General features: G+C 43.7%; 1 protein-coding gene across 1 annotated transcript in view; it reads left to right on the top strand.

Moving 5' to 3' along the window:
• Positions 1-26,803, top strand: part of CSMD2 (CUB and Sushi multiple domains 2) — a 654,766-nt gene that overhangs the window by 577,106 nt on the left and 50,857 nt on the right. The window contains exons 45-52 of the mRNA XM_030943020.1: positions 8,315-8,395; positions 8,882-8,995; positions 11,673-11,861; positions 14,571-14,717; positions 17,980-18,168; positions 22,777-22,962; positions 23,738-23,932; positions 25,916-26,084. Of these exons, the coding sequence (XP_030798880.1) occupies positions 8,315-8,395; positions 8,882-8,995; positions 11,673-11,861; positions 14,571-14,717; positions 17,980-18,168; positions 22,777-22,962; positions 23,738-23,932; positions 25,916-26,084 (1,270 nt within the window). The remainder of the gene's footprint in view (positions 1-8,314; positions 8,396-8,881; positions 8,996-11,672; positions 11,862-14,570; positions 14,718-17,979; positions 18,169-22,776; positions 22,963-23,737; positions 23,933-25,915; positions 26,085-26,803) is intronic.

Raw genomic sequence — 26,803 nt, 5'->3', positions numbered from 1 at the left:
CTTTGTTGCACAGGCTGGAGTGCAGTGGTGCGATCTCGGCTCACTGCAAGCTCCGCCTCCTGGGTTCATGCCATTCTCCTGCCTCAGCCTCCTGAGTAGCTAGGACTACAGGCGCCTGCCACCACACCCAGCTAATTTTTTTGTATTTTTAGTAGAGACAGGGTTTGACCGTGTTAGCCAGGATGGTCTCCATCTCCTGACCTCGTGATCTGCCTGCCTCGGCCTCCCAAAGTGCTGGGATTACAGGCATGAGCCACCATGCCCGGCCAATTACAAGTTATTTTAAGGAATGGGATATTTACATAACTTCAGACTACCCACCACCACACACACACACACACACACACACACACACAATAATAACAAAGGGAAAAAGAAGTGGAGAAGACTGGAAGACACACCCACCTCATCAATAATGGGACAAATTGAAATCATACCCTGGCTGAGAGGATGCAGTGAGAAGAAGCTAACATCAGTTCTGTGATTATCCAGTTGCAGAAGCATAAGCTGAACGTAATCAGGAGGAAACACCAGGCAAACCTAACTTGAAGGACATAGTGTCAACTCCCCAACAGGCAATCTTCAAAAGTGTAAAAGTCCTGAAGGTCAAGTAAAGACATGGGAACCATTCCAGACTAAAGGAGACCAAAGAGACATAACAATGAAATGCAACATGTGATTCAGAACTGGATCAATAAATTTTCAAGGAATTTATCGGAAAAACAGGTGAAACTTGAATGAGATGTGAAGATTCGATGGCAGTAGTATGTCAGTGTTAATTTCCCGATGTTGATGGTTGTTTTGTGGTTATGTGGGAGAATGTGCTTGTTTGTAGGAAATACACTAAGATATTCTGGGGTTATAGGGCATCATGCTGGCGACTTACTAGCAAATGATTCATGGAAAAAGATTTTTGTACTATATTTCCAACTTCTCCCATACCTTTGTGGCTGCTCCAAATTAAAACTTTTATTTCCAAGGGAAACTAGATACTAAAAAATAGTAAGACTGAAAAGAAACAGAATAGCATAATTTTCATCAGCACAAGAATCAGCAGAGAGAAGAAGCAACACTGTAGAAAAACAACGCAAAGATGGGGAGGACAAACCTGAAAATCTCAACACAAATACGGAGAAGGGCAGAGGCGTGAAAGTGGTAGAGAGAAGATAGAAGATGAGAAATAAGGAGACCCAGTGGACAAAGAGCCAAGACACTGATAACAAGCATTCAGGAAGAAAGGAACAAAATGGAAATGATAAAACTTTTCTGAGATGAAAGAAAACCTGTGTATATAAAGGAGCTCTCTGTATACCAAGAAAAATGAAAAAGAAGCTGGCAATTTTTTCAACTTATAAGGATGAGGAGTAGGGGAAATCTACAAGAATCCAGGCTGAGCAAGTTAGCTCAAGGGAACCGAAATCAGACAACTCTCAAGCTAATTTTTGACATTAGATTACAGAAAATGAAGGAGGTGATGTTGAAGGGGGAGAAAAAGTTGGGGGCTTCATGTGTGAATGCAGGAAATTGTTATTTGCAGGGATCCAAGAGTTTACAATTAGTGCCACTCTATCTCAAGCTGGACTGTAACTCCAGCTGACTGTAACTCCCGGATGAACTCCAGATGCACCAATAACTCAAAATAGACAAGATGAATAAAATAAAAGATAAAAATGGGAAGTGTTGATACTAGCTAAGCACAAACTTAAAGCTAAATAATAATGGAAACATGAATTCAAAGCAGTGCAAATACAATAATTCTTAAAAGACTAAAAATAATTATTTTATATTAATAAATGTGCAAGAAGGTGGAAAAGGGATAAGAGAATGTCCTTATCTTTTGTGAAGGTGAAATCAATATCTATTTTCCAATTGTTGACTTTGATCACTACAGAAATAAGGATTTTGAGTATATATTTTAGTCACTAATATATTTAAAATAGAATACTTCTAAATCACTAAAAGAAAAAAACATGTAAAAGATATTCCAAATATAAAAGGCAGAAAACAAAGCAAACTATTCAAGGACAAAGATACAGCAAGCACAAAATAAGATAAAGCAGTGGAATAAAATCATTCAATTATAATGAAAAATGCAAATTTACTAAAGTTCAATTTCCTGTTAACAAACAAAAGACTCTTAGTGATCTGGTTTGGCTGTGTCCCCACCCAAATCTCATCTTGAATTGTAACTCCCACAATTCCCATATGTTGTGAGAGGAACCTGATGGGAGGTAATTGAATTATGGGGGCGGGCCTTTCCCGTGCTATTCTTGTGATAGTGAATAAGTCTCACAAGATCTGATGGTTGTAAACAATGGGAGTTTCCCTGCACAAGCTCTGTCTTGTCTTGTCTGACTCCATGTGAAACATGCCTTTCACCTTCCGCCATGATTATGAGGCCTCCCCAGCCACGTGGAACTGCAAGTCCAATAAACCTCTTTCTTTTGTAAATTCCCCAGTCTCAGGTGTGTTTTTATCAGCAGCATGAAAATGGACTAATACACTTAGATTAACCTAAATAATATTCAACTATATTTTCTATACCAGGAACATGACTAAGACACTGTGATACAGTTTAAAGATAAAAGGATGGCCAGAGATTATATTGGGCAAACGTAAACAACAGCAGTAACAATCAAAGAAAAATGCAGAATTCATAATATCTTCAAGGTTCATCCATGTTATAACATGTGTCAGAGTTTCCTTCCTTTTTAAGGCAGAATAACATTCCACACATGTGGTCTATATTTATTAATAACGTTAGTATAGACCACATTTTGTTCATCTGTTCATCCCTCTATGGACAGTTGGGTTGCTTCTACCTTTTAGCTTTTGTGAATAACGCTGCTAAGAGCATGAGTGTACACATATGTCATGATAATTTTTTAAGTGATTATCCAATTAGGAAGGTTGCAGGAAGATGCCCACTTAGTGATAGGTGGTTTGAGAATTGCATATCAAAACCTTAGCACAATATGGTTAGCTACACATTCAAATCACTTTGTGGTGCTTGTGCCACTCATAATGTTCTCTTCAACTGCCCCTCTCCCCTGGGCACTTGGCAGCTGTTTCTACGTTGTGACACCCCTCCACGCACACACCTGCCCCCCAGCCACAGAAGCTTGGACCAGAGGTGGACACCTGAGCTGACTGCATCAGGGGCAGTCAGATGTTCTCTCTTGGGAACTTGAAATAGGACCCAAGAGATTCTACTTTTGCCTGGACCCATCTCCTGAAAAGAGAAGATAAAAATCCAAGTGCAATGGATTGCTGCTCTTCTACTTTCCATGTGGACCAAAAAGTAGAACAATCCTATGTGCAGAAAGAGAATGATTGAGACATGGGAAAATTTCCTTGGTTTCTGATGGCCCTTCAGTTCCTTGTCCTCTACCTTTGTGAAGTCTGGCTGCAAATCCACCCTTCGGTTCTCTTCTCTGAGAGGGTTTTTGCTTATTCTAGCCTGAATTGATTTATTTACATCCAAAGGTTCCCAATGAATACAACCTAGGACCCGGTAATCCTACTTCTGGGAATTATGCAAAGATATTTGCATGAAGATATTGCTTGATATGTTATAACAGGGAAATTAGAAATAATCTAAATGTAAAAATAGTAAGACATTAGATATTATAAATTTAAAATATATGCTCAGAGAGAGAGAGAGAGGGGGAAAGATACAGTCATTACAAATCATTCATGTACAAACCTGGGCAACATAGTGAGACTCTGCCTCTGCCAAAAAAAAAAAAAAAATTAGCTGGGTGTGGTGGTGCATGTCTGCAGTCCCAGATACTCAGGAGATTAATGTGGGAGGATCACTTAAGCCCAAGAGTTTGAGGTTACAGTGAGAGCTATGATTGTGCCACTGCACTCCAGCCTGTGTGACAGAATGAGAACCTGTCTCGAAAAAGAAAAGAAAAAGAATCATTCATGTAGAATACAATTCATTGATTTAGGGAAATGTTTATTTTATATTGTTCAGTGCAGAAAAAAAAGCAGGTGATTTTAAAAACTCAGGTGATGGTATCACAAGAAAATACAGTGATCATGGACTCCCACCCTAGACCACACTCACCACTCCTTGTGATGTTCTGAAAAAGAGATACAAGCAAGAAACAAAGGCAAAGGAAGGCATTTCAATATTGGCTGGGCATGGACTCCAAATTCAAAAGCAGAGCCTCAGTCCTTTGGTAAGCTCAAATGAACCATGTGAGCTCACGTTTGTTTTTTTTTTTTTTTTTTTTTTCTAAGCTAATTTGGTTTTAAAGGTTTCAAATGAGGCTGAGTGTAGTGGCTCACGCCTGTAATCCCAGCACTTTTGGAGGCCAAAGTGGGCGGATCACCTGAGGTTGGGAGTTCAAGACCAGCCTGACCAACATGGAGAAACCCCATCTCTACTAAAAATACAAAATGAGCCAGACGTGGTGGCGCATGCCTTTAATCCCAGCTACTCAGGAGGGTGAAGCAGGAGAATTGCTTGAAACCAGGAGGCGGAGGTTGCCATGAGCCAAGATCACACCATTGGGATCCAGCCTGGGCAACAAGAGCGAAACTCCATTTCCAAAAAAAAAAAAATAGATAAATAAAAGCTTCAAATGAAAGGCCAATCCAGGACACCCAGCAGCTTGAGGAATAATGTTCCCAGGAAGACGATAGGGACCATTGCTCACAATGGCTGCTGCTGAGCCCACTGCTGCCTAACATTAATAAAGCAGCTGCCCACCGCCCAGCAGTTCACATGTTCACACACACCAGAATCTGGCTACGCTCTCTCAGCACCTCACCCTCTTCCCCCCAGGGGAAGAAGGAGGGTATTCACAAAATGAAATAGGGAGTCAGCCTTGGATGTCCCCTGCCCCAGACTTCTGTAGCAATAACATGGTAGATACAGTGGGATACCATCAACGTGGTAAGAGTGTGTGTGTGTGTGTGTGTGTGTGTGTGTGTGTGTGTGTGTGTGTGATGGGAAACAGGGAGGGTGTGTCTGTAAAAGACCCAAGATCCTACAGCAAAATCTTACAATACTTATGCCTAGATGGTGAGAGTTGGGAAATTTTTGTTTTGCTGCTTTTTAGTATCCCATTTGGGAGGCCAAGGTGGGAAGATCACTTGAGCCCAGGAGTTTGAGACCAGCCCGGGCAATATCATGAAATCCCATCTCTACCAAAAAAAAAAAAAATGTAATTAGCCAGGTGTGGTGGCATGAGCCTATGAGCCTGTAGTTCCAGCTACTTGGGAGGCAGAGGTGAGAGGACAGTTTAAGCCCAGGAGGTCAAGGCTGCAGTGAGCTGTGATTGTGCCACTGTACTCCAGTCTGGGTGACAGAGCAAGACCCTGCTAAAAAAAAAAAAAAAAAAAAAGGAGTTTTAAAATGTAATGGCAAATGACCCCAGTCAAAACAGTAATCACAAAATATAAAGTACGCAGGCTGTATTTAAGTGGGGATTTGTTTTTATTCATGTTTTTCCTGGAAAAGTTTAGTATGCCTTAGAAGTTTCGAAGATAAGTATGACGCTGGGAATGGAAGGCACCAATTTTTTTTAACTTATTAAGAAAAAGTATAATTGGCTACATAAAAACTTAATACTTCTACAAATCAAAAGTGCCATAAATAAAACCAAGCAAATGATAAACTGGGAAAATATAATTAACCGGCTAAGGTCAACCTTGAATATTCAGAGTTCTTCAAATTTATAAGAAAAATAGGGACAAAGAAGGTCTTTCATAGCTAGACCTTCTTTCTGCCTAGAGTTTTATAATGTCTCAAGCTGCAAGGTTTCACAGTGCACTGGATGTTGATGACACAGTATGCAGTGCACAGAGGCACTGTTTTGTCACGTCATATTGTTGGGTGATCATGAAGTGATGTTTTAAGTATTTAAACTTCTAACATATTGGTTTATCGCAACTCTTTTAATAGACAGTTAAAAAGAGAGATGCAAATAGGCCATTAACATGTGAAAAATGTGTAGCCTAATTAGTTATTAAATGCCAATTAAAATAAAATAAATGCTGCTTTTTTGTTTAGCAAGTTAACAAAGATTAAAACAGACGACTATCTCTCCCAGCTGGCCCTAAGTTCTGTGAGGGCAAGGGATGTATTTGTTTTGGTTGTTCTTGTATCCTCAACACCTGACACAGTGCCTGACCCAGGGTGAGCCCCCCACAATCATTACACTAACTGGGTAAAAGAAGAATGATGGTGCCCAGTGCTGGAGGAACTGTCACTCTGTTCACAGTATCAATGGGAACCGTTTTCCTGGAGGGCAAAATGGAAGCATGCAGCCAGCGCGGATGTGGCCCTTCCTGGTTTATGTTAAATCAAAGGTAAACCCATTTGGTTACCTCAAGAGTGCCTCTTAGTTTTAGCACCCACATTTCAGAGAGCTTACGTATCTCTCAATACAATACATTTCAGCGAATGCGTCTACAGAAAACATTTACATTTAGATCCCCCAAAACATAATACACCATTTTAAATAAATCTATATGCAGGGAAAGTCTCAAGTTGCATTCCAACTACAATTGGTAAAATGTCAGAATCTCGTGCGGACTTTTGGAAAGGGGCTCCAATTCCATGGCGGGGATGTGTGTCTCAGAGGCTGCTGGCTCTGAGGTGTCACTCCATGCTGTTCATTGTGAACTGTACTCTACCACCTAGCGCCAGTCCTGAGTGCATTCCCACCAAGCCTTTCATAGCTAGACCTTCTTTCTGCCTAGAGTTTTATAATGTCTCAAGCTGCAAGACTTCACGGTGCACTGGATGTTGATGGTACAGTATGCAATGCACAGAGGCACTGTTTTGTCATGCCATGTTGTTGGGTGATTGTGATGTTTTAAGTATTTAACTACTAACATAATGGTTTGTTGCATATATTTAGGTATTTTATTTTGTCTTAATTACTTTTTGGATTTTGGGTTGAAGTACAACATAGTATCATTTTTTCCCACTTAAAATGATGGGATATAGGCTCCTAGTTAATGTCTTTACACAGAACATTTGATTTCCAGGAAAGGATTACTGACACTCAGCAGGAGACATCTGTACTTTCAAAAGGGTCATGTACTTGAATCTTTTCTAGTTAAAAAAGAAAAAAACCATAAAAGATGCATTTACAAAAAAAGATTTCATGGCAGCTTTATTTTAAATTGCAAAACTTTTGGAAACCTCAATGGTTAACAGGGCATCTGTTAAATACATTCTAGCAAATCTGTATGATTAAATCCTATGAAGTTATTTCAATCATATTTTTGAAGAAATTTAATTATATGGGAAATTCTTGTAATGTAATAGTAAGTGTGCAAAGATCAACACAAAATATATAACATATAATGCAAGTTGTGTAAAACAAAAATATTTATATATGCAGAGAATGAACACTCCAAGAACGTACTGTAATTGGTTAACAGTCATTATTCTGAGAGGGCAATGGATGAGTTTGATTTCTTCCTAGTGTTCCATAGAATACCTCAAATTTTCTTCAATGATAATGATTATATTTGTGTTATTAAAGAACACTTTCTTAATATAGCACGGATTGGGGTGATTGGAAATAGTAACAATAATAACAATAGCAGCAGCAGCAAGAGCAGCTAACACTTGTGTAGAACTTGACTCTGTGCCAGTAATAAAAGCCAGGTTATGAGCCCGTACTGAACTTTGCCTCAGTAAATAGCATCCTGCCTCTAGCATCATTCAGTCTCTGCCCATAGGGATGAATTCCAGTCTAGAAAATTTGTGAAGCCAGAAGTATCTGGTCAAAGATCAGAAGGGTCAGCTTGTTAGCTGACTTCGGTGGGTAATCGCAGAAGCCACGTACAGCATGTGATGCTCAGTGGTGGGAAGAATACAGGGTTTGGGAGCAGCCAGACCTGGATTCAAATCCTGCCTGGGCCACCTAATTACTATGTGACCTTGAGGAACTTACTTCACCTTTCTGAATCTCACTTGCTCACGAGTAGAGTAAGAGCACCTCACAGTGCGGTCAGATGTTGTGAGGGTTTGAGTGGCAGCCTATAAAACAGCTAATATCCACGAGGCACTCAGAAAACGCTCCTCTCCCACCCTTCAGTGCTGGTGATGGTGTCACTGACTTCTTAGATTGCCCCTCCTTTGTTATTATTGATTTCAATAAGGATGACAGAAGATAAGCAAAAAGGACTTGGCTAAACTTGCCCTGTTTACAGATAAGTACTCACGAATATCTGTATGTGAATAAATGAGGGATGAGAAAGTGAAGAATTGAACAAATGAATGACAGCATACCTGGAGAGCGATGATCTTACCCTGACTTGCCTGCTTTTATCTTTTCAGCTTATCCACTCACCAAATGCCCTCCTCCCACCATCCTCCCCAATGCCGAAGTCGTCACAGAGAATGAAGAATTTAACATAGGTACCACCTCCCAAGCCAGCAAGAACTGCGAGCCCAGGACTGGGGAAGGAAGGGAAGGTGGCGGTGGGAGCTGTTGGGTCAGTGGCTATTACCCCCTGCTCCTGTCTATGGAGAGAGAAACACTAGGACCTGTGCCAGCAGGTTCTGTCCACTGAGTTAGCTCCCAAAATAAAATCAAAAGGGGAGCCAGGAAAACAGTTTTCTCCTGTGATTCAAGTCAGCATCTTTTTGAGAAATAAATCCATGCAAGACAGTATAAAATGTCCTGAAATATGAAACATTCCGAGGCTCAGGCAAGGCTGAGCTGTGAGAGGGGAGCAGTTGTCTGGGCCATTTGATGGGAGCCGAGCTAGTTATTTAAGTGTGAACAGAACATGATCCGCCTCTGATTATCTCACCTGGAAGTGGGTTCAAGGTACTAATGGGTGCCCATCAGCCCTGACCAGACTTCTTAAGAGAGTCTACATGTTAGTCTTTCTTTGACAGGTGACATCGTACGCTACAGATGCCTCCCTGGCTTTACCTTAGTGGGGAATGAAATTCTGACCTGCAAACTTGGAACCTACCTGCAGTTTGAAGGCCCACCCCCAATATGTGAAGGTAATTGCATGGAGCCGCATCTGTATGGGGCCTAGAAGTTCCTCCTAAACAAAGCCCTTGTTTTGCTCCTCTTTCTATTCCCAGTTCTCAGCTCAGTCACTGCCCCGTAACATGGAAGTTCTCTTGGTAAATGTTGTCTGATGAATGAGTGAGTGCATGTGGAATGAGTGAGTGATCACTCTGGATAGGTTCTCTGCCCTCTTCTGATGTCTGAACCTGTGAATTGGCCACAGTGGCCACATCTATTTCCATCTGCTTTTTTTTTTTTCCTGGAAATTTCTTAGAATTGCATACTGAGTACTGGAAGGAGGAAGTCCCTCCCTGGGCCCTCAGGGAAGTGTAGGCTCACACACACCATCCCTGCTTTACTGATGCATGGATGCACTCAAGGTGCTGTGTGCCAAACCAGGCAACTGAGAGACCACAGCAGTCTGTATTCCAGTGTACTATACCTTGACAGAAATGAATTCTCTTCAGCTAGTCACCCCAACTAAGATCAAAAAATAGTCTCCACTCATCAGGCATCTGACCTAAGGCAAGGTACCTGATTGTCCTACCCTCAGTCTTCCCTTCTGTAAACTGAGGATAATGATAGTACTTATGCCATGGGGGTATTAAATGGGTTAATAACATAAACAAGTTTAAGATGATGCCTGGCATGCAGTAATTGCTCCATGTCTGCTGTTAATATTATCGCTAGTGCAACTACTGTTGCTAGAACTACTGCTACCTGCAAATATTCAGTAGCCTATGGGGAAACAAGTTAGCCTTTCCCTCACTTCTGGGAAAGCAAGAGTAGGAAGAACCTGCAATATGGACTGACAGTGAGGACTAGCAGACCCGGTAGAGGCAGGAGGGGACCACGAGGCCTAAGAGAACTTACGTATCACTACATCTCAGTGCCCTGTGCTGGTCGTCGGATTAGTGAAATCAGGAGCATGTCACAGCTAAGCGAGTTTCCTCCTAGAAGACATTTGTTTTCCTTCTCTCCTTAAAATTAAAAAGGAAGCTCTATTGGGAAAAATCAGTGAGTATCTTTCAAAGCTACTCAGGCAGAAGCCTGGATAAGTCCTGTGAAATTCTGGGCCATAGCAAGACTCTGTCTAGGAGCCCAGCCCCAGTGCTGATTACCAAGCCTCACTTCTCTGAAGGCAGAGGTGAGACGGGTGGACAGCCCGTAGCAAAGTCTTCTACCCAAAATAGCATTACCTGAGATTGTAATCCAGGGATTAATTTTTGGCCTTGCAGTTCCAGAAACTCCCTTTTACCAGTGTCCCAGAATCCAGCATGCCCAGGAAGCCTGTCTAAAGGCACATCTACTGCAAAATACTGATTTCTCTGTGTGCAGTGATCAGAATACTTACAACTATTGTCAATGCACACCTTTGTACTGAAAGAACAATGTAATGAAGAAGCTGATTTAGTCCTCAGAATTTTGCTTTGGTGTCCACAACCCAAGCAAATGGCAGTGGATTGTCCTGAAATTGCTTTCATGCTGTGATGCTTGCCTGTGCTCCAGGACTCAGTGCTGGAGAAGGGCCTCTCTGAACCAGCAGCTTCCCTCCTATTCATGGTGATGACAAAAAAACCAATCCTGCTCCTCCAGCTCCTCCTTTCCTAAGTTCCAAGCTCAATGTCTTCCTTAGAATGACATTTTTTTCTTTAGCTATGTTAATCCTACTAATTAGGCCACAGCCAAGTTCTGAGACCTTTCTGTCCAAGATGCAGTTATCATCATTCCCTCTACAATTTATTGCAGCACTATGTTGCATGCTTTACATATATTATTTCACATTATATATATTTTTTTGTTTGTTTGTTTTTGTTTGTTTTTTTGTTTTTGAGATGGAGTCTCACTCTGTTGCCAGGCTGGAGTGTAGTGGCACAATCTTGGCTCACTGCAACCTCTGCCTCCCGGGAAGTAGTTCTCCTGCCTCAGCCTCCCGAGTAGCTGGGACTACAGGCACTCATCACCACACCCAGATAATTTTTGTATTTTTAGTAGAGATGGGGTTTCACCATGTTGGCCAGGATGGTCTCGATTTCTTGACCTCCTGATCCACCCGCCCCAGCCTCCCAAAGTGCTGGGATTACAGACGTGAGCCTCTGCACCCAGCATATAATGTTTTATATAATGCTCACAACAGCCCTGTAAAGTCTGTGTTATCTCTGCGTTAGAGATGGAGAAGCCATCACACAGAGAGGAGATAACTTGTTCAAGACCACACCAGTAGTAAGCGGCAGAGATGGGCTATAAATCCAGGTGTATTTGACTCAAAATCCCATGTACTTACCTCTGCCCTATACAGCACCATCTTTGTTCAAATAAAACCCATTTTATAGATTATCTTCTTTGGATCTGGGGAAGCCTTACTGCTGTCTGTATGTATGTTCCATCCTCCCCTACTCAAAACCAGGTAGTAGAACACACAACTTAACTAGGAAGTGATTCCAACCAACTGGCGAAGCCCAAGTCCCAGAAAGACTGCAATATTGACACAAGATCTAAGGCCACCTCATGTCATGGAGCAGCACAGTGATGGATGTGGGATCTGACTTGAATGTGCTCAAATACTGATTTTCTAATGGTTGTCTTTTATATTGGGAAAAGCAAATGTGTTGGCCATAGTTTCATCTCCACCCCCACATACTTGGTGTTTCTCTTTCTTTCTCCCAGTGCACTGCCCAACAAATGAGCTTCTGACAGACTCCACAGGCGTGATCCTGAGCCAGAGTTACCCTGGAAGCTATCCCCAGTTCCAGACCTGCTCTTGGCTGGTGAGAGTGGAGCCTGACTATAACATCTCCCTCACAGTGGAGTACTTCCTCAGTGAGAAGCAGTATGATGAGTTTGAGATTTTTGATGGTAAGTCGGTCAAATGCTGCATAGTTCTCTGCTGCAGAAGCTATGGACTTGCTCCAGAACCCGAGGAGTCTGTGCTGCAGTTTTCCTATCAGGGCTTGCCAGAAGCTCCACAGGATGTCCTTCCCTAACCACAGCAACCCCAAGGCCGTGGGACCTGAGGGGTGGCATGGCCCAAGCAGCAGAGCTGCTTGTACTGCAACTTGAACCTGTTACCGAACCTTTTCTTAACTGTAGCTCCCATTCAAAGCTGTTCCTGTTAATGTCAACAGATAAATGGGTCATACCAGTATTCCCAAGTGAAGAGTGTGCCTCCTCCAAAACCCAGAGATCTACCAAACTGCTGCTGCTTTGGCTTTAAGAGGGAAAACGTGCAATAATTTGCTCTTTAATTTGGAGGGCATGTCTCAGCATGCTTCAGACCACTGGACCCTAAAAATTTCACAGCAAAACTTTGTAGGATTTATCTCTTACCCTCTGGAGCACATGCATCTTGCAAAGGCATCTTGCCAAAGCACTAATTGTCCCTTCTCACTCCTCAGATCTGATTAATATGATGTCCTCAATAAAGTGAACCAATATGTTATATTCTGCATGATGTCCAGATGGTCCACATCCCTTTATACTCTATTATGACAGAGAGCAGGAGAAGTAACATAGCTCTGGGGGAAACCATGAATGTATACTGTTGTCTACCTCATGTGAATGCAAACTGCTTCTGATCTTCCTTTCTGAAGGGTATGAAAAAGACTACATGGACAGATCAATAGCTACATTCTATGTAACCAAGGCTGTGTTAATCTGTGCTAATAAAGATATGCGCCTACATAGCTGTTACAGTTGAGGCTCCTACTTTATTGTGTACTGTGAGACGGACCTGGTCCAGGACTCCATTTATTCTCAAAACAACCTTCATATACCCCTCCTCTCACAGAGGAGGGGTGTGATAATGCTTTGGACCCCCAGGTATCAGCATCAACTAACATCCTGTATCCAGAAGTCTTTGATATATCTGAACATTCCCTTGTCTATAATATTCTGTTTTCTGAGTACACAGTAGTAGGTCTTTGGGGGGAAGAACTGTAGGAACAACTGCTATATACAATTACTGTCATTGTGCAGGGACTTTTTTCATAGGGACCCAGCCTCTTGGGAAATGAAACCTGGCTCAAGTCTGCAAACTGGGCAGGGGATTGTACCTTTCCGCTGGGGGCAGCTTTTCTCACCCTGCTCATAGATCTACTCATGATCTATTTTGTTCATCTAGTCATACTTGTTTTGGCTGCTCTTCTTGACTTCCTATTTACTTTGCCCTTAGGAACATCATGTTCTATGAGCCATCTTTGTAGATCCTGTAGGCCAGGCTCTCCCAGCTGCCATTCCAGCCTTGCTTCCCATTTTAGTAATTACGCCAACTTTGCTTCTGACTGTTAAGTAATTCCACCTGGCCTCTGTATTCTAGGATCTTCTCATCCCCATTACTGCTAGGGAGCCGAGTCTCTCTTCCCATCAGTTTTGACCCACAGAGGATAGCCATTAGTTACTCAGGTTTTCAGCAATGCTGGTGCTCACCCCCTCCAGGAAGGGTGGAGCTCCTCACCTCCTGATTGCTTTCGTAAATGGAGTGTCCTCCAGGTCTTCCTGAGAACTATGGTCAGCAGACCTAGCCCAGCATGCCACTTCTCCAAGCTTTTCCCTTCACAGTTTGCATGGCAGTTCTGGTGTTTAATATGATCCATTACTTTTTCCAAGCTTCTAAGAGCTGTCTTAGTGGCATAGTAGAGCCATCACTCAGGGCCTTTTCCAAAGTGATAAATCCTGTGTTATGGATTATCCAGCTTTATATTCTGTGCCCCTTCAACCAGCCCCTTCGGGATGCAATCTCAGGCACTTAAGGTAGAACAAAAGAAGAGGGAGGTCTTTCTCAAAGAGCTTTCAAAAGCAGTATTAGGGAGCTCTATTACTTATGACCCCCAGATATGACATTTTCTTCTAGCTTTATTACTATATATGCATTCCATAAATATTTTTTCTATATGGCAGGCACTGAGCTGTTTTGTTTTGTTTTTTTGTTTTTTTGTTTTTGTTTTGTTTTGAGACTGAGTCTTGCTCTGTCACCCAGGCTGGAATGCAGTGGTGCAATCTTGGCTCACAGCCTCCTGGGTTCAAACGATTCTTGTGCCTTAACCCCCCCAGTAGCTGGGACTACAGGTACGCACCACCATGACCAGATAATTTTTGTATTTTTTTAAAGTAGAGATGGGGTCTTGCTATGTTGCCCAAGCTGGTCTCAAATTCCTGGGCTCAAGTGATCCACCTGCCTCAGCTTCCCAAAGTGCTGGGATTACAGGCGTGAGCTTAAATACACACAAGAGAAGTAGGGTGGCCAAGTGGAAGAAGTTCCCAGTTTGAAAACCAGCTCTTCCACTAACCAGCTAGTTGACCTTGGTCAAATCTCAAAATGCAAATCAATTTCATCTTACCTGCCAGCTGCTATAGGTAGGCAGGGACTTCCTGAGTACTGCTTTAGATCTGGGCTTGGGAGAAAAGAGCACCTTGAGCAATGCCTGTGGATGCAGAGACAGGAGTGCAAGTACAAATGATTTTGCTGACTCTGAACAAGTCACCCCACCCTCTGAGCCCTGAGGTCTTCCCTGGAGGCTCCCTGTGATGACTTCCATGGTCTGTAATCCTGCGTCCTTCTCACCCCAGGTCCATCAGGACAGAGTCCTCTGCTGAAAGCCCTCAGTGGGAATTACTCAGCTCCCCTGATTGTCACCAGCTCAAGCAACTCTGTGTACCTGCGCTGGTCGTCTGATCACGCCTACAATCGGAAGGGCTTTAAGATTCGCTATTCAGGTGAGTGAAAAAAACACACAAATAAGCCACAGGCCCTCTCCTCATCAAAGCTGCAAGCTCCTCTGTGGAGACTGGGCAGCCATTCCCCTCCTCTAAGTCTGCCTCACCTGAAGCTAAGTGGTCTTTGCCATTCCCCTACCTCCTATTTTTCTATTCCATTCCCCTCTTTGAACCTCTTCCCTCTTTTCTTCTCATACAGCCAGACTGTGTCTTCAGGATAAGTTTAACTATTTTATATGATCTGATAGTACCTAACAGTGATCCTGTCCCTTTAAGAAAGTTAGGAAATGCTAATAAAACTTTCTTAAAACTAAAAAGCCCGAAGGCATGGATCTCTGACGGGCAGATGTTAAGCAGGCAGCAAAGGATGGGCTATATTTCAAGGCCAGGTGCCTTTCTTCTGCTCAGGAAGCCATATCTTATCAACAGAGTCAGACCAAAAGGCCAAAGACTGGCCCAGGCAACAATCTATAAGGACCAAAAAAATATTCCTGGGAATATAATGAGATGGAGAAAATTGAATTTATCTGATCTCACATCATGGGAATTACTGTCTGTGGTTGGAAGAAAACTTCACAAGCTGCTTGATGCTCACTTTGAAGGAAGGTGGGTTCAGTGAACTGCTGACTGGGCTCCACAAGCTTGGAGGCAGAAATGAATTACTTAAGACCATGGGGGGTTCCATCATGCACCAGTTCCCTTTCAGCACTCTTTCCCCTGGCTACCTTTGGCCTACATTCCAGGCAAATGATGGACAAATTTCTAACGAATATTGGTTGGGGGCCAGGTGTGGTGGCTCACACCTGTTATCTCAGCACTTTGGGATGCCAAGACGGGCAGATCACCTGAGGTCAGGAGTTTGAGACCAGCCTGACCAACATGGTGAAACCCTGTCTCTACTAAAAATACAAAAATTAGCCAGGCGTGGTGGTGTGCAACTGTAATTTCAGCTACTTAGGAGGCTGAGGCAGGAGAATCGCTTGAACCTGGGAGGTGGAGGTTGCAGTGAGCCAAGATCATGCTACTGTACTCTAGCCTGGGCAACAACAGTGAAACTCTGTCTCAAAAAAAAAAAAAAAAAAAAAAATCTTGGTTGGAAGGAATGTCAAATTCAGTACCTGAAGTCCCACTTGCCACAGTCCATCTCTTCTCATGGGTCTCCTACTTGCAAGACCAGCCCATACTCAGTGGGTGAACAGCCTTAAAGAATCCCTGGGTGTAGCTTTCGGGGAAGAGCCAACCAGAGGAAGCTGAGGGCTCCTGGAAGGAGGTGGGTCTTGACTGTCTCAGAGCCTACATCCTCTGCAAAGTCCATCCAACCTCTCCTTTCCCTGGTGCACACAGAGGAGGGGTCTGGGAGGCTGCAATGACTGAGTGCCCCAGTGTCAGTGACCAGCTCTCTCACCCACTAGCTGTGGGATTATTAAGCAAGGCACTTCAGGCCTCAGTGTCCGCATGATGAAAAAGACACTTTAAGGTGCCTCTTAGGGGTGACTCAGGCTGAGTTCCTGGCAGCTGCTCACTCCAACAGGAAATACAGCAGTTTGGTAGCATTTCACTCTACTGGTTGCTAATTAGGAACTGAACGCTATTAAGGAGTTACCCTTTCCTTGATGTTCTAAAGACTAACATGTTTGGGGATAATGAGTCAGTTGTAATTACAATACATATGCCACGTAGAAAGTGAATTAATTATATGCCACAACAATTAGTACTTAATAATTCAGATAGAGTAGATGAGTGTAATTTGCACCTGCGTCTGTCACTGTGACTAAGTATATTTTACAACCGAGATTCTTGTTCCTGAGGGAGGTAACCACGTGGATGTGGCACACATAGGACACAAGGGGCAAAGCAAGAGTAGGGAAACAAATCCAGCTTGGAAGGCAGCTATTTAAAACACCAATTTCACCGGCAGAGGGATGTGATCACCAAAAAAGAGGCTGTAAGGGCCCTACACCCAAATCCTGCCTTATCCATCTCTGCCTGGAAGACCCCACCAGGGACTCCTAGGGCAAACAAAGAGAATTATCTGCCTGCTCCTTTGGTCATCCCTCTTTGCTGGCCTCACAGAACTCCCCCTGAGGATCCCTGGCAGGCTTTATAATGTGAGTCCTTTCAGGCTGGGATTTTTTGTTTTGCTTTTATGTTTGTTTGTTTTTTGAGACAGAGTCTCACTCTGTCACCCAGGCTGGAATGCAGTGGCATGAGCTCGTCTCCCTGCAGCCTCCACCTCCTGGGTTCAAGCGATTCTGCTGCCTCAGCCTCCTGAGTTGCTGGGACTACAGGCGCATATGCACCACCACTCCTGGCCAATTTTGTATTGTTATTAGAGATGAGGTTTCACCATTTTGGCCAGGTTGGTCTTGAACTCCTGGCCTCAAGTGATCCACCGGCCTTGGCCTCCCAAGACCAAGGATTACTGGCGTGAGCCACTGCGCCAGGCCCAGGCTGGGATTTTGGTCTGTTTTCTTCATTGTTGTATTGCAAGCACTTAGAACAACACCTGGAAGATAATAGATACTTGATATCTATTTGTTGAATAAATGAATGAAACAAGTTGAAGTCATATGTGGAGGGGAAATGAGCACTGTAGGGAAATGTGTGTCCCAGGTTGCCACAGGTCCGTCTCAGCGCATTCCCCCACACAATACGAAGAAGAACAATGACCATTTATTGAGCATTGAACAGTGAGTGCCCCACGCTGTGCTGGGGGCTTTATGTGCACAGTCTATATATACAGTTTAAACTGACCAAAAGTCCGTGAGGTAGGTATTACCAGTCCCAATTTACAGGTGAGGAAATTGGAGCCGAAGTGATTTGTCCCCCGTTACAAAACTGGTCAGACCAGAAATGGGACTGGAGCCCAGGCCTGACTAAGGTCAAAGTCCCCACCCCTGCAGTCACAGCTTTCTGGAACCAACCCCATTGGGTTCTACTTTCTAAGTCTGTTTGGAAGCTGAAGGGATTTGAGAGCCTGAATGTAGCCATACAACCAGATCTACCTTTGGACCGCAAAAGGGACCCAGTGCTTCATGAAGCTGTTTTTTTGTTTTGTTCTGTTTTTTTAATTTTGTTTCGGCTTTACCAACCTGACTGGGTGTTTCTCAATATCCACCATTCAGACCTTCCTCAGTAGCAGAGGATGTGGCAATGGCAAAGACAAGGGGATGGGGGAGAAGAAAGGGAAAGGGGCCTGCATGAAAGACCATGGCTGTCTTCCTGCTGGTACCAGTTCCCTGAACCTCATCTTGTTGTTCAGCCCCTTACTGCAGCCTGCCCAGGGCTCCACTCCATGGCTTCATCCTGGGCCAGACCAGCACCCAGCCCGGGGGCTCCATCCACTTTGGCTGCAACGCCGGCTACCGCCTGGTGGGACACAGCATGGCCATCTGTACCCGGCACCCCCAGGGCTACCACCTGTGGAGCGAAGCCATCCCTCTCTGTCAAGGTGAGAACCAGGTGGAAAGCGGGTCACAAGGTAGCTCAGATCCAACTCACATCTTGGGTTTGTCCCAGGACTAGTCACTTCCAAATGTGGGTTTACTCTTTGATAATTATTTCATTCTTTCCACAAGCATTTACTGAAGATCTGTAGTGCACAGCAATCTCAGTGTTTTGAGATCCATGGGGGAGATGGGTATGTGAGCACATCAATGCAAAGTGGCAGAGGAAGGAAGTGTTGTATCAGGAGTATAATCAGTGTTGTGGGAGCCCAGAGGTGAGAAGGGATCTGCTTCCTCCTGGCCAGCTGGGGAGGGCTCCCAGCAGAGGGGATGCTTGGGCTCGGGCTCATAGAGCAAGTGGGTTGATCAAACACTTGAAATGTGTCAGTCAGTTTGCATGCATTACCTTTTATGATTTATGAGTATTTTCCCTTAAAGTAATATACATTTAAACTAAAAATCTGAAGAAGAAAAAAAAAACGGTAGATAATGCAAAAGATAAAAGTGAAAATGAATGATAAACCTGAGATCACCACTGTTAACATTTCAGCACATTTCCTTTTGTCTTTTATGTATTGATTATAAAAATAGGATCATCCATGTACAAAGCTCTTACAGATTTTGTTTCCCATAATGCTGTGCAACCATTGAAAATCATGGTGAGGAAGTATATTTAACTATATACTACTTTTTGAGATGGAATCTCGCTCTGTCGCCCAGGCTGAAGTCCAGTGGCATGGTCTCAGCTCACTGCAACCTCTGCCTCCCATGTTCAAGCAATTCTCCTGTCTCAGCCTCCCAAGTAGCTGGGATTACAAGCACCGGCCACCATACCTGGCTAATTTTTGTATTTTTAGTAGAGACGGGGTTTCACCATATTGATCAGGCTGGTCTCAAACTCCTGACCTCAGGTGATCCACCCACCTCGGCCTCCCAGAGTGCTGTGATTACAGGCATGAGCCACTGCGCCTGGCCTCTATTGTTAACATTATACTTCCTCACCATTATTTTCAATAGTTGCACAGCATTATGAGAAAACTGTCATTCATTTAAGTATTGTTCTGTTGTTGGTCATTTGGATTTCTATATTCTTTGTGACTATAAACTTAGAATTCCATCTTTATGAATATTACATATTTCCTTAAAGCAAATTCCCAGAAATGAGATTGTTGCATCATTGTGTATGCAATTGACAGCTGTCGATACTGACTGCCCCCCACAGAAAGTTTGTCCTCATGTATAGCAGCATGTAAGAGCTATCTTTTCTCCCATAGTCTCAATGTTATGCACTGCATTTAAAAAAAGAAGAAAACATTGCCAACTACGTAGATGAAAACAGGAAATCGCATTGCTACTTGATTTTTCCTTTGGTTCCCAGTAGTGGTGAAGTACTTTTTAATGACATCTCTCATCTCTAATCCTCACAACCTTCTCGTCTGTGCCTGTGTTTCCTCAAAGAACAAAAACAATGTGCTATTAATAATCTACTCCTAAGCAAAGGTCACAGTGAACTGGCTGTCCACAAATGGCAAATGGCATTTGGCTTTGGTCTCTGCATCTCTGACTACATTAACACGGACAAGTCTTTTTTCCAGAGCACCAGTTGGAACATACCAAGCCTCTCATTTCTGTTACTTTACATCACCACCCAAAATTAGGCCTCCCCCCAGGCTTCAGTTGACCCATCCCCATACTACTGTGCATGTCTTCTCCCGACTCCACCCCACATGTCCCACTGATGCCGTTCCTCTGAGCCTCCCACTGCGTTCTCTAGAATCCTAGTTCCATGGCCAGCAAGCATACATGCTCTGTCCCTACCCAGCTGGCTGTCTTCACTTCCTCTCTCCATGGAGACCATAGCTGTCCTCTGAGAGCACGTATACTGTGGCCCTTTCAAGTGGAGTGTTAATCCGCCTCCACCCACCTCCTACTTCCCACAGAATTCTGCGCCAGGAAGGGCCTGGCATTCTTCTACTTCTCTACTGCTGCTTCCAACCCATGATTTTTTCCACTCCTCCTTTAGAGACTCTATGCCTCCTAATGCCTTCTCTCTCCTTCCCCAGCCCATTCTCTCACTCCGTGTCTCTCTCCCTCAGAGATCTCATTCCACCACAAGCCTCAAATACTTTGTGATTGTATCCCCTCCCCTCCTACTCACAGGAAGTGTCCCCATTACCACCGGGTTTGGGGGACTGCATTCTGGCATGGAGATCATGAGACACAGGCTTTTAGTATCTCAGGCTAGAGTATTATCTTCTGTCCCCTTAGTTATCTACAAGAGCAAGGCCAAGCCAGGGCCCATGAGAAGTGGCTGCTGCCCACTTCCTTCACTGCCCTCCCTGGGTTGACTCTCCATACAAGACACCAGTGGAGATCCAAGTATTTCTTCCCAAAGGATTCAAGGAAGCTGGGCAGGTAGTTGATCTGATATGACAGCTTGGCTAACCTAGTTCCACTGAAGGAGCTCACAGCCTTTCTGTTTAGTCATTAAGAGTCTTATGTTTAAACACTCTCTCATTTCTCATTCCTTCTGTGTTCCTGATCCTCCTCTTCTGGAGAGTCCCACGCCTAGACCCTTCTTCCATCTTGGTATTCCAACTTCTCTCCCTCTGAGCAGTCTACCCTCCCCCATTCATAATGGAGCTCCAGCCTGATGCCTCTTATTGGTTCTGGAAATTCTTATAGCATCAAGCATCTTGTTAGGCAATCTCAATGGGACTCTGCCCAAGCTTATTCTGGCTCTGAGCAAAAAAGTTCTGAGCTCTAGACTAGTTGTCAGAGGGGATAGTGGATGGAGGCGGTAGTGGGTACTTTGGCAGATTAATCTTTCCATCTGTAATACCCCCTGAGCTATCAAAGGGCAAGGATGATTTATAAGTATTACTTTCTTTCAAAGACCAAACAGTCTACTCTTGCCAAAGTAATTCCTATTCCTCCTATAAACATAATGTCGACCCTACTCCTTATAAAATAATAACCCTGGCCATGTTGCTGCAGACATTTCTCCCCTGAGTTGCCCCTTTGAGATTCCTTTTCTTTGTATTCCTAAGTTAGTTCTGTCATTTTTTATATCCCATATCTTGTCCTTTCTTGGTTTTCACCCTCTTTTTCATGGGGTATATCCTTAAGTAAATTCTTCAGAAAAGGTTCATGAGGGGCACACTTTCTGAGACTTTACATGTCTGAAAGTGTCTATCTTTTTGCCCTCACACATGCTTGGTCAGTTGACTAGGTAAAATTCTAGTTTGCAAATCATTTTCTTCAGAAGTTTAAAGCTTTGTTCCGTTATCTTTGAACACTCAGTGTTGTTGATGGGAAGTCTTATGCCAGTTTGATTCTCATTCCTTCACAGTTATGTCTTTTTTCCCCCTCTTTCTAGGAACTTGGAGGAATGCCTGTGTGTCTCTGGACTTCTTAGATACACAAAATTCCATGATGGTGAATCTACAAGTGATTATTTTTGCATTCCTTTGGCTCCCTTTCCATCTGAAGACTTGTGTCTCTCTTCAGCTCTGAGAAATTTTCATCTATGATAATTCCGTCCCTTCCACTATTTGTGATCTCTCTTTTTGGAGCTCTGAACAGTTGGATGCTGGACCTCCTATATTGAGGATTGATCTTCTGTGTTTTCAGTCCTTTTATTTCATTTTTGGTCTCTTTTTTTAATATATTCTGAGAAATTTACTTTTAATCTCCAATCCTTTAATGCTTATTTGGGCAATCATATTTTTCATTTCAAAGAACTTTTCCTTGTTTTTTTGTTTTGTTTTATTTTGTTTTTTCCTTCAGAGCACACTGATTTTATTTTATGAGTACCACATGTCACCTTGACTTTATCCGGATACTACTGATCAGAAGTTTAAAGATTATATATCTTCTGTTTCCTGAATTAACTCTGTTTCCTAAGGGGACGTTTATTTTTTAAACCTTATCTTGGTTTGTCTTGTTCACACTGCTGATTTTCTTCATATATATGATCCTTGATTGTATTTTAAAAGTAAGGGCCAGGTTGATTTTTTCAGATATGAGATGTGGATTACCTTTGTTGTTTTTATATACAGATATCTTGGTCCACTAAGTCTCTCCTATCAATGAGAAGTTGAGTATGTGGCAGACCTGAGTAGGCAATGGGGCAGCCCTCAGGCCAAGAGACCATAAATCCTAGAATTAAAAGAGCTTTCCTCGGGGATGCCAACTCCCACCATAGCAGCCCTAATTCATTCTAAGAGAGTTCCCCTTCCGTGGAAAAGAAAATTCTCTCTTTTGTTTGGAGAGTAAATACTTGAATGTCTCTACACCGTGTTTGTGGGAACAGATGGCAGAGAACTGGTTTCACCCTGAGGCTCCCTCCCATATATTTTGAGCTACAACTTCTTTGCACTTCTATCTTTATTCCTTCTTCCAAACAAACAAACAAAACAACAACAACAACAACAAAAACCACTCCTCTGATGATGATCCTCCCATTTTCTTTTTTATTATGAGACTTTACCTTTTTATTAGTTTTTACTCCAGTTTTATTGGGACCTTGAGAGGGGAGGAAGGATAAAAATAGTTTCTCAGAATACCATCTTAAACCAGAAATGCTCATGACATTGTTTTCCTTTTGCTAGCTCTTTCCTGTGGGCTTCCTGAGGCCCCCAAGAATGGAATGGTGTTTGGCAAGGAGTACACAGTGGGAACCAAAGCCGTGTACAGCTGCAGTGAAGGCTACCACCTCCAGGCAGGCGCTGAGGCCGCTGCAGAGTGTCTGGACACAGGCCTATGGAGCAACCACAACGTCCCCCCACAGTGTGTCCGTGAGTCCTTGGGCAATGGAGGCGGGTGTAAGGAAGGGCTAGGTGGGCAGCTGGAAAGATTCCTACAAGAAGTGAGCTAAAAGCACAGTAATGAGGAAAAAAAGAAAAAAGAAAAAGAAAAAAAAAAGAAACATAGAAATGGAAGTTGGGGGATTTCAGAAAAGGAAGCAGGTGCTGAAACTGCTCTCAGCATTGATGACCATTGTGTCCTAAGATGTTTCCACAAACCACCATGGAACTTAGGAATGGCCTGGTCCACTCCCTTTTAGATGGAAAACCTGTCAGAAAGTTTGCATGAATGTCCCTTGATTCCAAAGCTCTAAAACAACAACTTTTAGGTCAGATCACAAAATGGTAACCTCTTCAGCTATGTCTAGTCCAAAGACAGAGGTTTTTGTTTTGTTTTGTTTTTTGGCCTACACAGTGCTTTATAACAAATTTTGAATTACTCCACGATCTTTTAAAATCAAGAAATTTTCATTAAAATCCAGATTTCTGTCTTCTCTTGAAAAAGGAAAATCTAACCAAATGTAACTCGACTGAGTACTATTTCCCTTTTTTAATTTTTAATTTTTTGGCAGAACTGTATTTCCCAGTTAGCCACATCCCCCACCCAACCCACTCTGTTCATTTACCAAACCTGCCTGAGAACTGAAGATTCCTGGATTCTTCAGTATTGCATTAAGGTCTCCAAGTCCCTAGATCTGGGGTCTTGCAAGGTCTTCCACAATTAATCAAGTAATTAATCCTCCTCTCTGTTCCTCATTTCCCCCAGCTGTGACCTGTCCTGATGTCAGTAGCATCAGCGTGGAGCATGGCCGATGGAGGCTTATCTTTGAGACACAGTATCAGTTCCAGGCCCAGCTGATGCTCATCTGTGACCCTGGCTACTACTATACTGGCCAAAGGGTCATCCGCTGTCAGGCCAATGGCAAATGGAGTCTTGGGGACTCTACGCCCACCTGCCAAAGTAAGCCCAGGAAGGGAGGGTGGGCAAGTTTTGCAGAGTCCCTCCTACCTAAGCTGTCCCATGCATGGGGTGAACTGGGGTGGGGGAAAAGCGGGTATCACCAGGGATTGCAGTGTACTGCTTTTTAGACTCTCATCTAGTAGAATCAGGAGCTGGGAAAATGCCTACTCCTTTACTCCTTTATGGAAGTATTTCTTAGCATCTTCTCATCTTATCAAAAGCTGCCTTTCTCCAGATGTGCATCCACTAATTCATTTCTTTAATATTCATTAGGCTCTTACTATACGCCAGACACTGTAGAGGTATGAAGGTAAAAGGTTTTGGTTTCTGCCCACACGGACTTTATAGTCTACCGGAGAGGCAGACACATAAAGAAGCAATGATAATGTGGTGTGATAAGACCTGAAACGGGAGTGTACATAGGAGGAATGAGGGTAGCACAGGAGACTGGTCGCCTAAGCCTGCCTGCCTTCTCCATTGTCAGTTGTTTTTCTTCGGTTCTTTAATGCAGTTTCAAAGGTCAGAATCTATGGGAAGACACTCTGAGACAGGCTTATTAGGGGGTGCTCTTGAGAACACCACCTACAGAAGGGAAAGGAAAGGAGGGAAGGAAGCAAGACTGGGCAGAAGGAGAATTGAGCTCTGATGCAGTATCCGTGAAAGCCTCAGCTCACCCCGCAGGGAGCTCTGCAGCTGGGATGACCCCTCAGAATTGTCACTAAGTTGGAGCAAGGGAACTGTTATACTGCCACACTGACCAACCACTGGATGCAGGCTGGCCTAGGAAAGGGACATGACCTTCCTAGGTGGGTGGACTCTTCAACCACAGCAATCTGAAAAGGGCTGCCAGCCAAGGGTTGTTTGCCAGCCGCTGGGGAAATAAGTCCCTCAGTCCTAAAAGGGGCTCTGAGTGGCTCACCGCAGCATGCACTGCAACAGGGACATGCTCATAATATTTATGTGACCAATGTGGATGTCATAGAGGAAGCAAATGATTATAAAGAGGTAGAAGGAAGTGGTCAGTGAGAAGTGGGAGTTTGAGACTGGGAGGGAGGAGGAATGGTATCTTCCAATGCCTGTCATCCAGGTTCGACATAGATGCCAGCATTTGAGAGGCTGAAGTGGGTGGATCACTTGAGGTCAGGAGTTTGAGACCAGCCTGGCTGACATGGTGAAACCCTGTCTCTACTAAGAAAAGAAAAAAAAAATTAGCCAGCATGGTAGTGCCCACCTGTAACCCCAGCTACTTGGGAGGCTGAGGCAAAAGAATTGTTTGAACCTAGGAGGCAGAGGTTGCAGGGAGCTGAGACTGTGCCACTGCACTCCAACCTGGACTACAGTACAAGACTCCGTCTCAAAAAAAAAAAAGCCAATGTCTGTGATTCAAGACACTGTTGTCTTTACACACTGTGGTGCAGACTGCACAGTGGGATGTAACCGCATGTGTGGCAGAGTAGTCCCAAACGTTTGACAGCCTCACTACAATGCAGCCACTCACATTTCAGTGCAGCCTTGGCAATTAGGCCTTACCTCATACCTCAGCCAGAGGCTCTCAGCAGTGCTCTGTTGACAAAGAGTGTGAGGCTGCTGCTGGGCTCAGAAAAGAAGGGCAAGGAAATTGGTTAGCAGTGTCTGGCCAAGGCACTAAGGAGCATACCACAGAATCACCATCTCTTCCTAACCTAATCTCAGCCATCTGAGGAGGATTAAAAAAATACACAGGCCAGTGCCCTGTGTCCAAAGCTGGTGAGTCAGGCACCTACAGTGGAACCAGGCATTTTAAACAACCTTCGGGGTCTTCTGGAGACACCTCCAGTTGAGGTGCCACATCACACAAGTCAGCACCACAACCCATATTCTGGTCAGAAATTCCAGCAGAGTAAGGTTGAACAGGTCCTATTTTCATCACAGTTCTTGCTAAGCGGAAGCAGCCATGTCCCTCCTCTTGGGGCTGGCTTACTGAGCATCTTGTGATCCTTTTAGTCATCTCCTGTGGAGAGCTCCCCGTTCCCCCCAATGGCCACCGCATCGGAACACTGTCTGTCTATGGGGCAACAGCCATCTTCTCCTGCAATTCCGGATACACACTGGTGGGCTCCAGGGTGCGTGAGTGCATGGCCAACGGGCTCTGGAGTGGCTCTGAAGTCCGCTGCCTTGGTAAGTGACCTCTCCAGGCCTATTCTGCCCAGTTTTTCTCCACGAGATAGATTAGATCTTTCCAAAGCTGGGATCCAGTCTTTGAACAGTATTATTTCACCTACTGACGTAAGATGCTTAATGCAAACACCAACTATTGGGCATTAGGCATGACTAAAACCCTGGAATAGCTTATCCCGGGCCACCCAAAAGAATGAGAAGAACTTCAGATCTAAAGAGACAAACCTTTGAGGGGTTCTCATTCTGGTTAGAAAGACAATTCCTTCCAATTGGCCTTTGAATAATGAGTGAAGCCTCAGTCTCCATTTTTTGAAAACTTGCAGACATATTCCTGTAACACACCTAAAATACCTTTTATATTATCTATTAGCAAATTTTACACACAACATATAGATCTATACATATATACTAAGCAAATGACAGAAACATAAAACAACCTGGCTTCCAAAGGACAAAGTTATCATTTCCTCCATGGCTAATCCACTCCATGGTTCTATGGTTCTGTCTCCTCTCACACCTTTCTTGGACCCCTAGAGTCTAAAAGAGGGCCCCAGCCACAGAAACCTAATAGGATAGATTGGATGGTCTGTCCTCGGGTGAACAGTGCAGTCTTGCCACTGTCCCAGGCCCATTAAGGACACAGTCACAGGTTATTTCCACAGAGAGCCAAAGGAAGCTGGCAGAAATGCCAGAAATATACTGTACCCAAATCCC

The sequence above is a fragment of the Rhinopithecus roxellana genome, chromosome 12 (assembly GCF_007565055.1).
Source record: "Rhinopithecus roxellana isolate Shanxi Qingling chromosome 12, ASM756505v1, whole genome shotgun sequence".
NCBI lineage: Eukaryota > Metazoa > Chordata > Mammalia > Primates > Cercopithecidae > Rhinopithecus > Rhinopithecus roxellana.
This window is presented reverse-complemented; position numbering and strand designations above follow the sequence as displayed.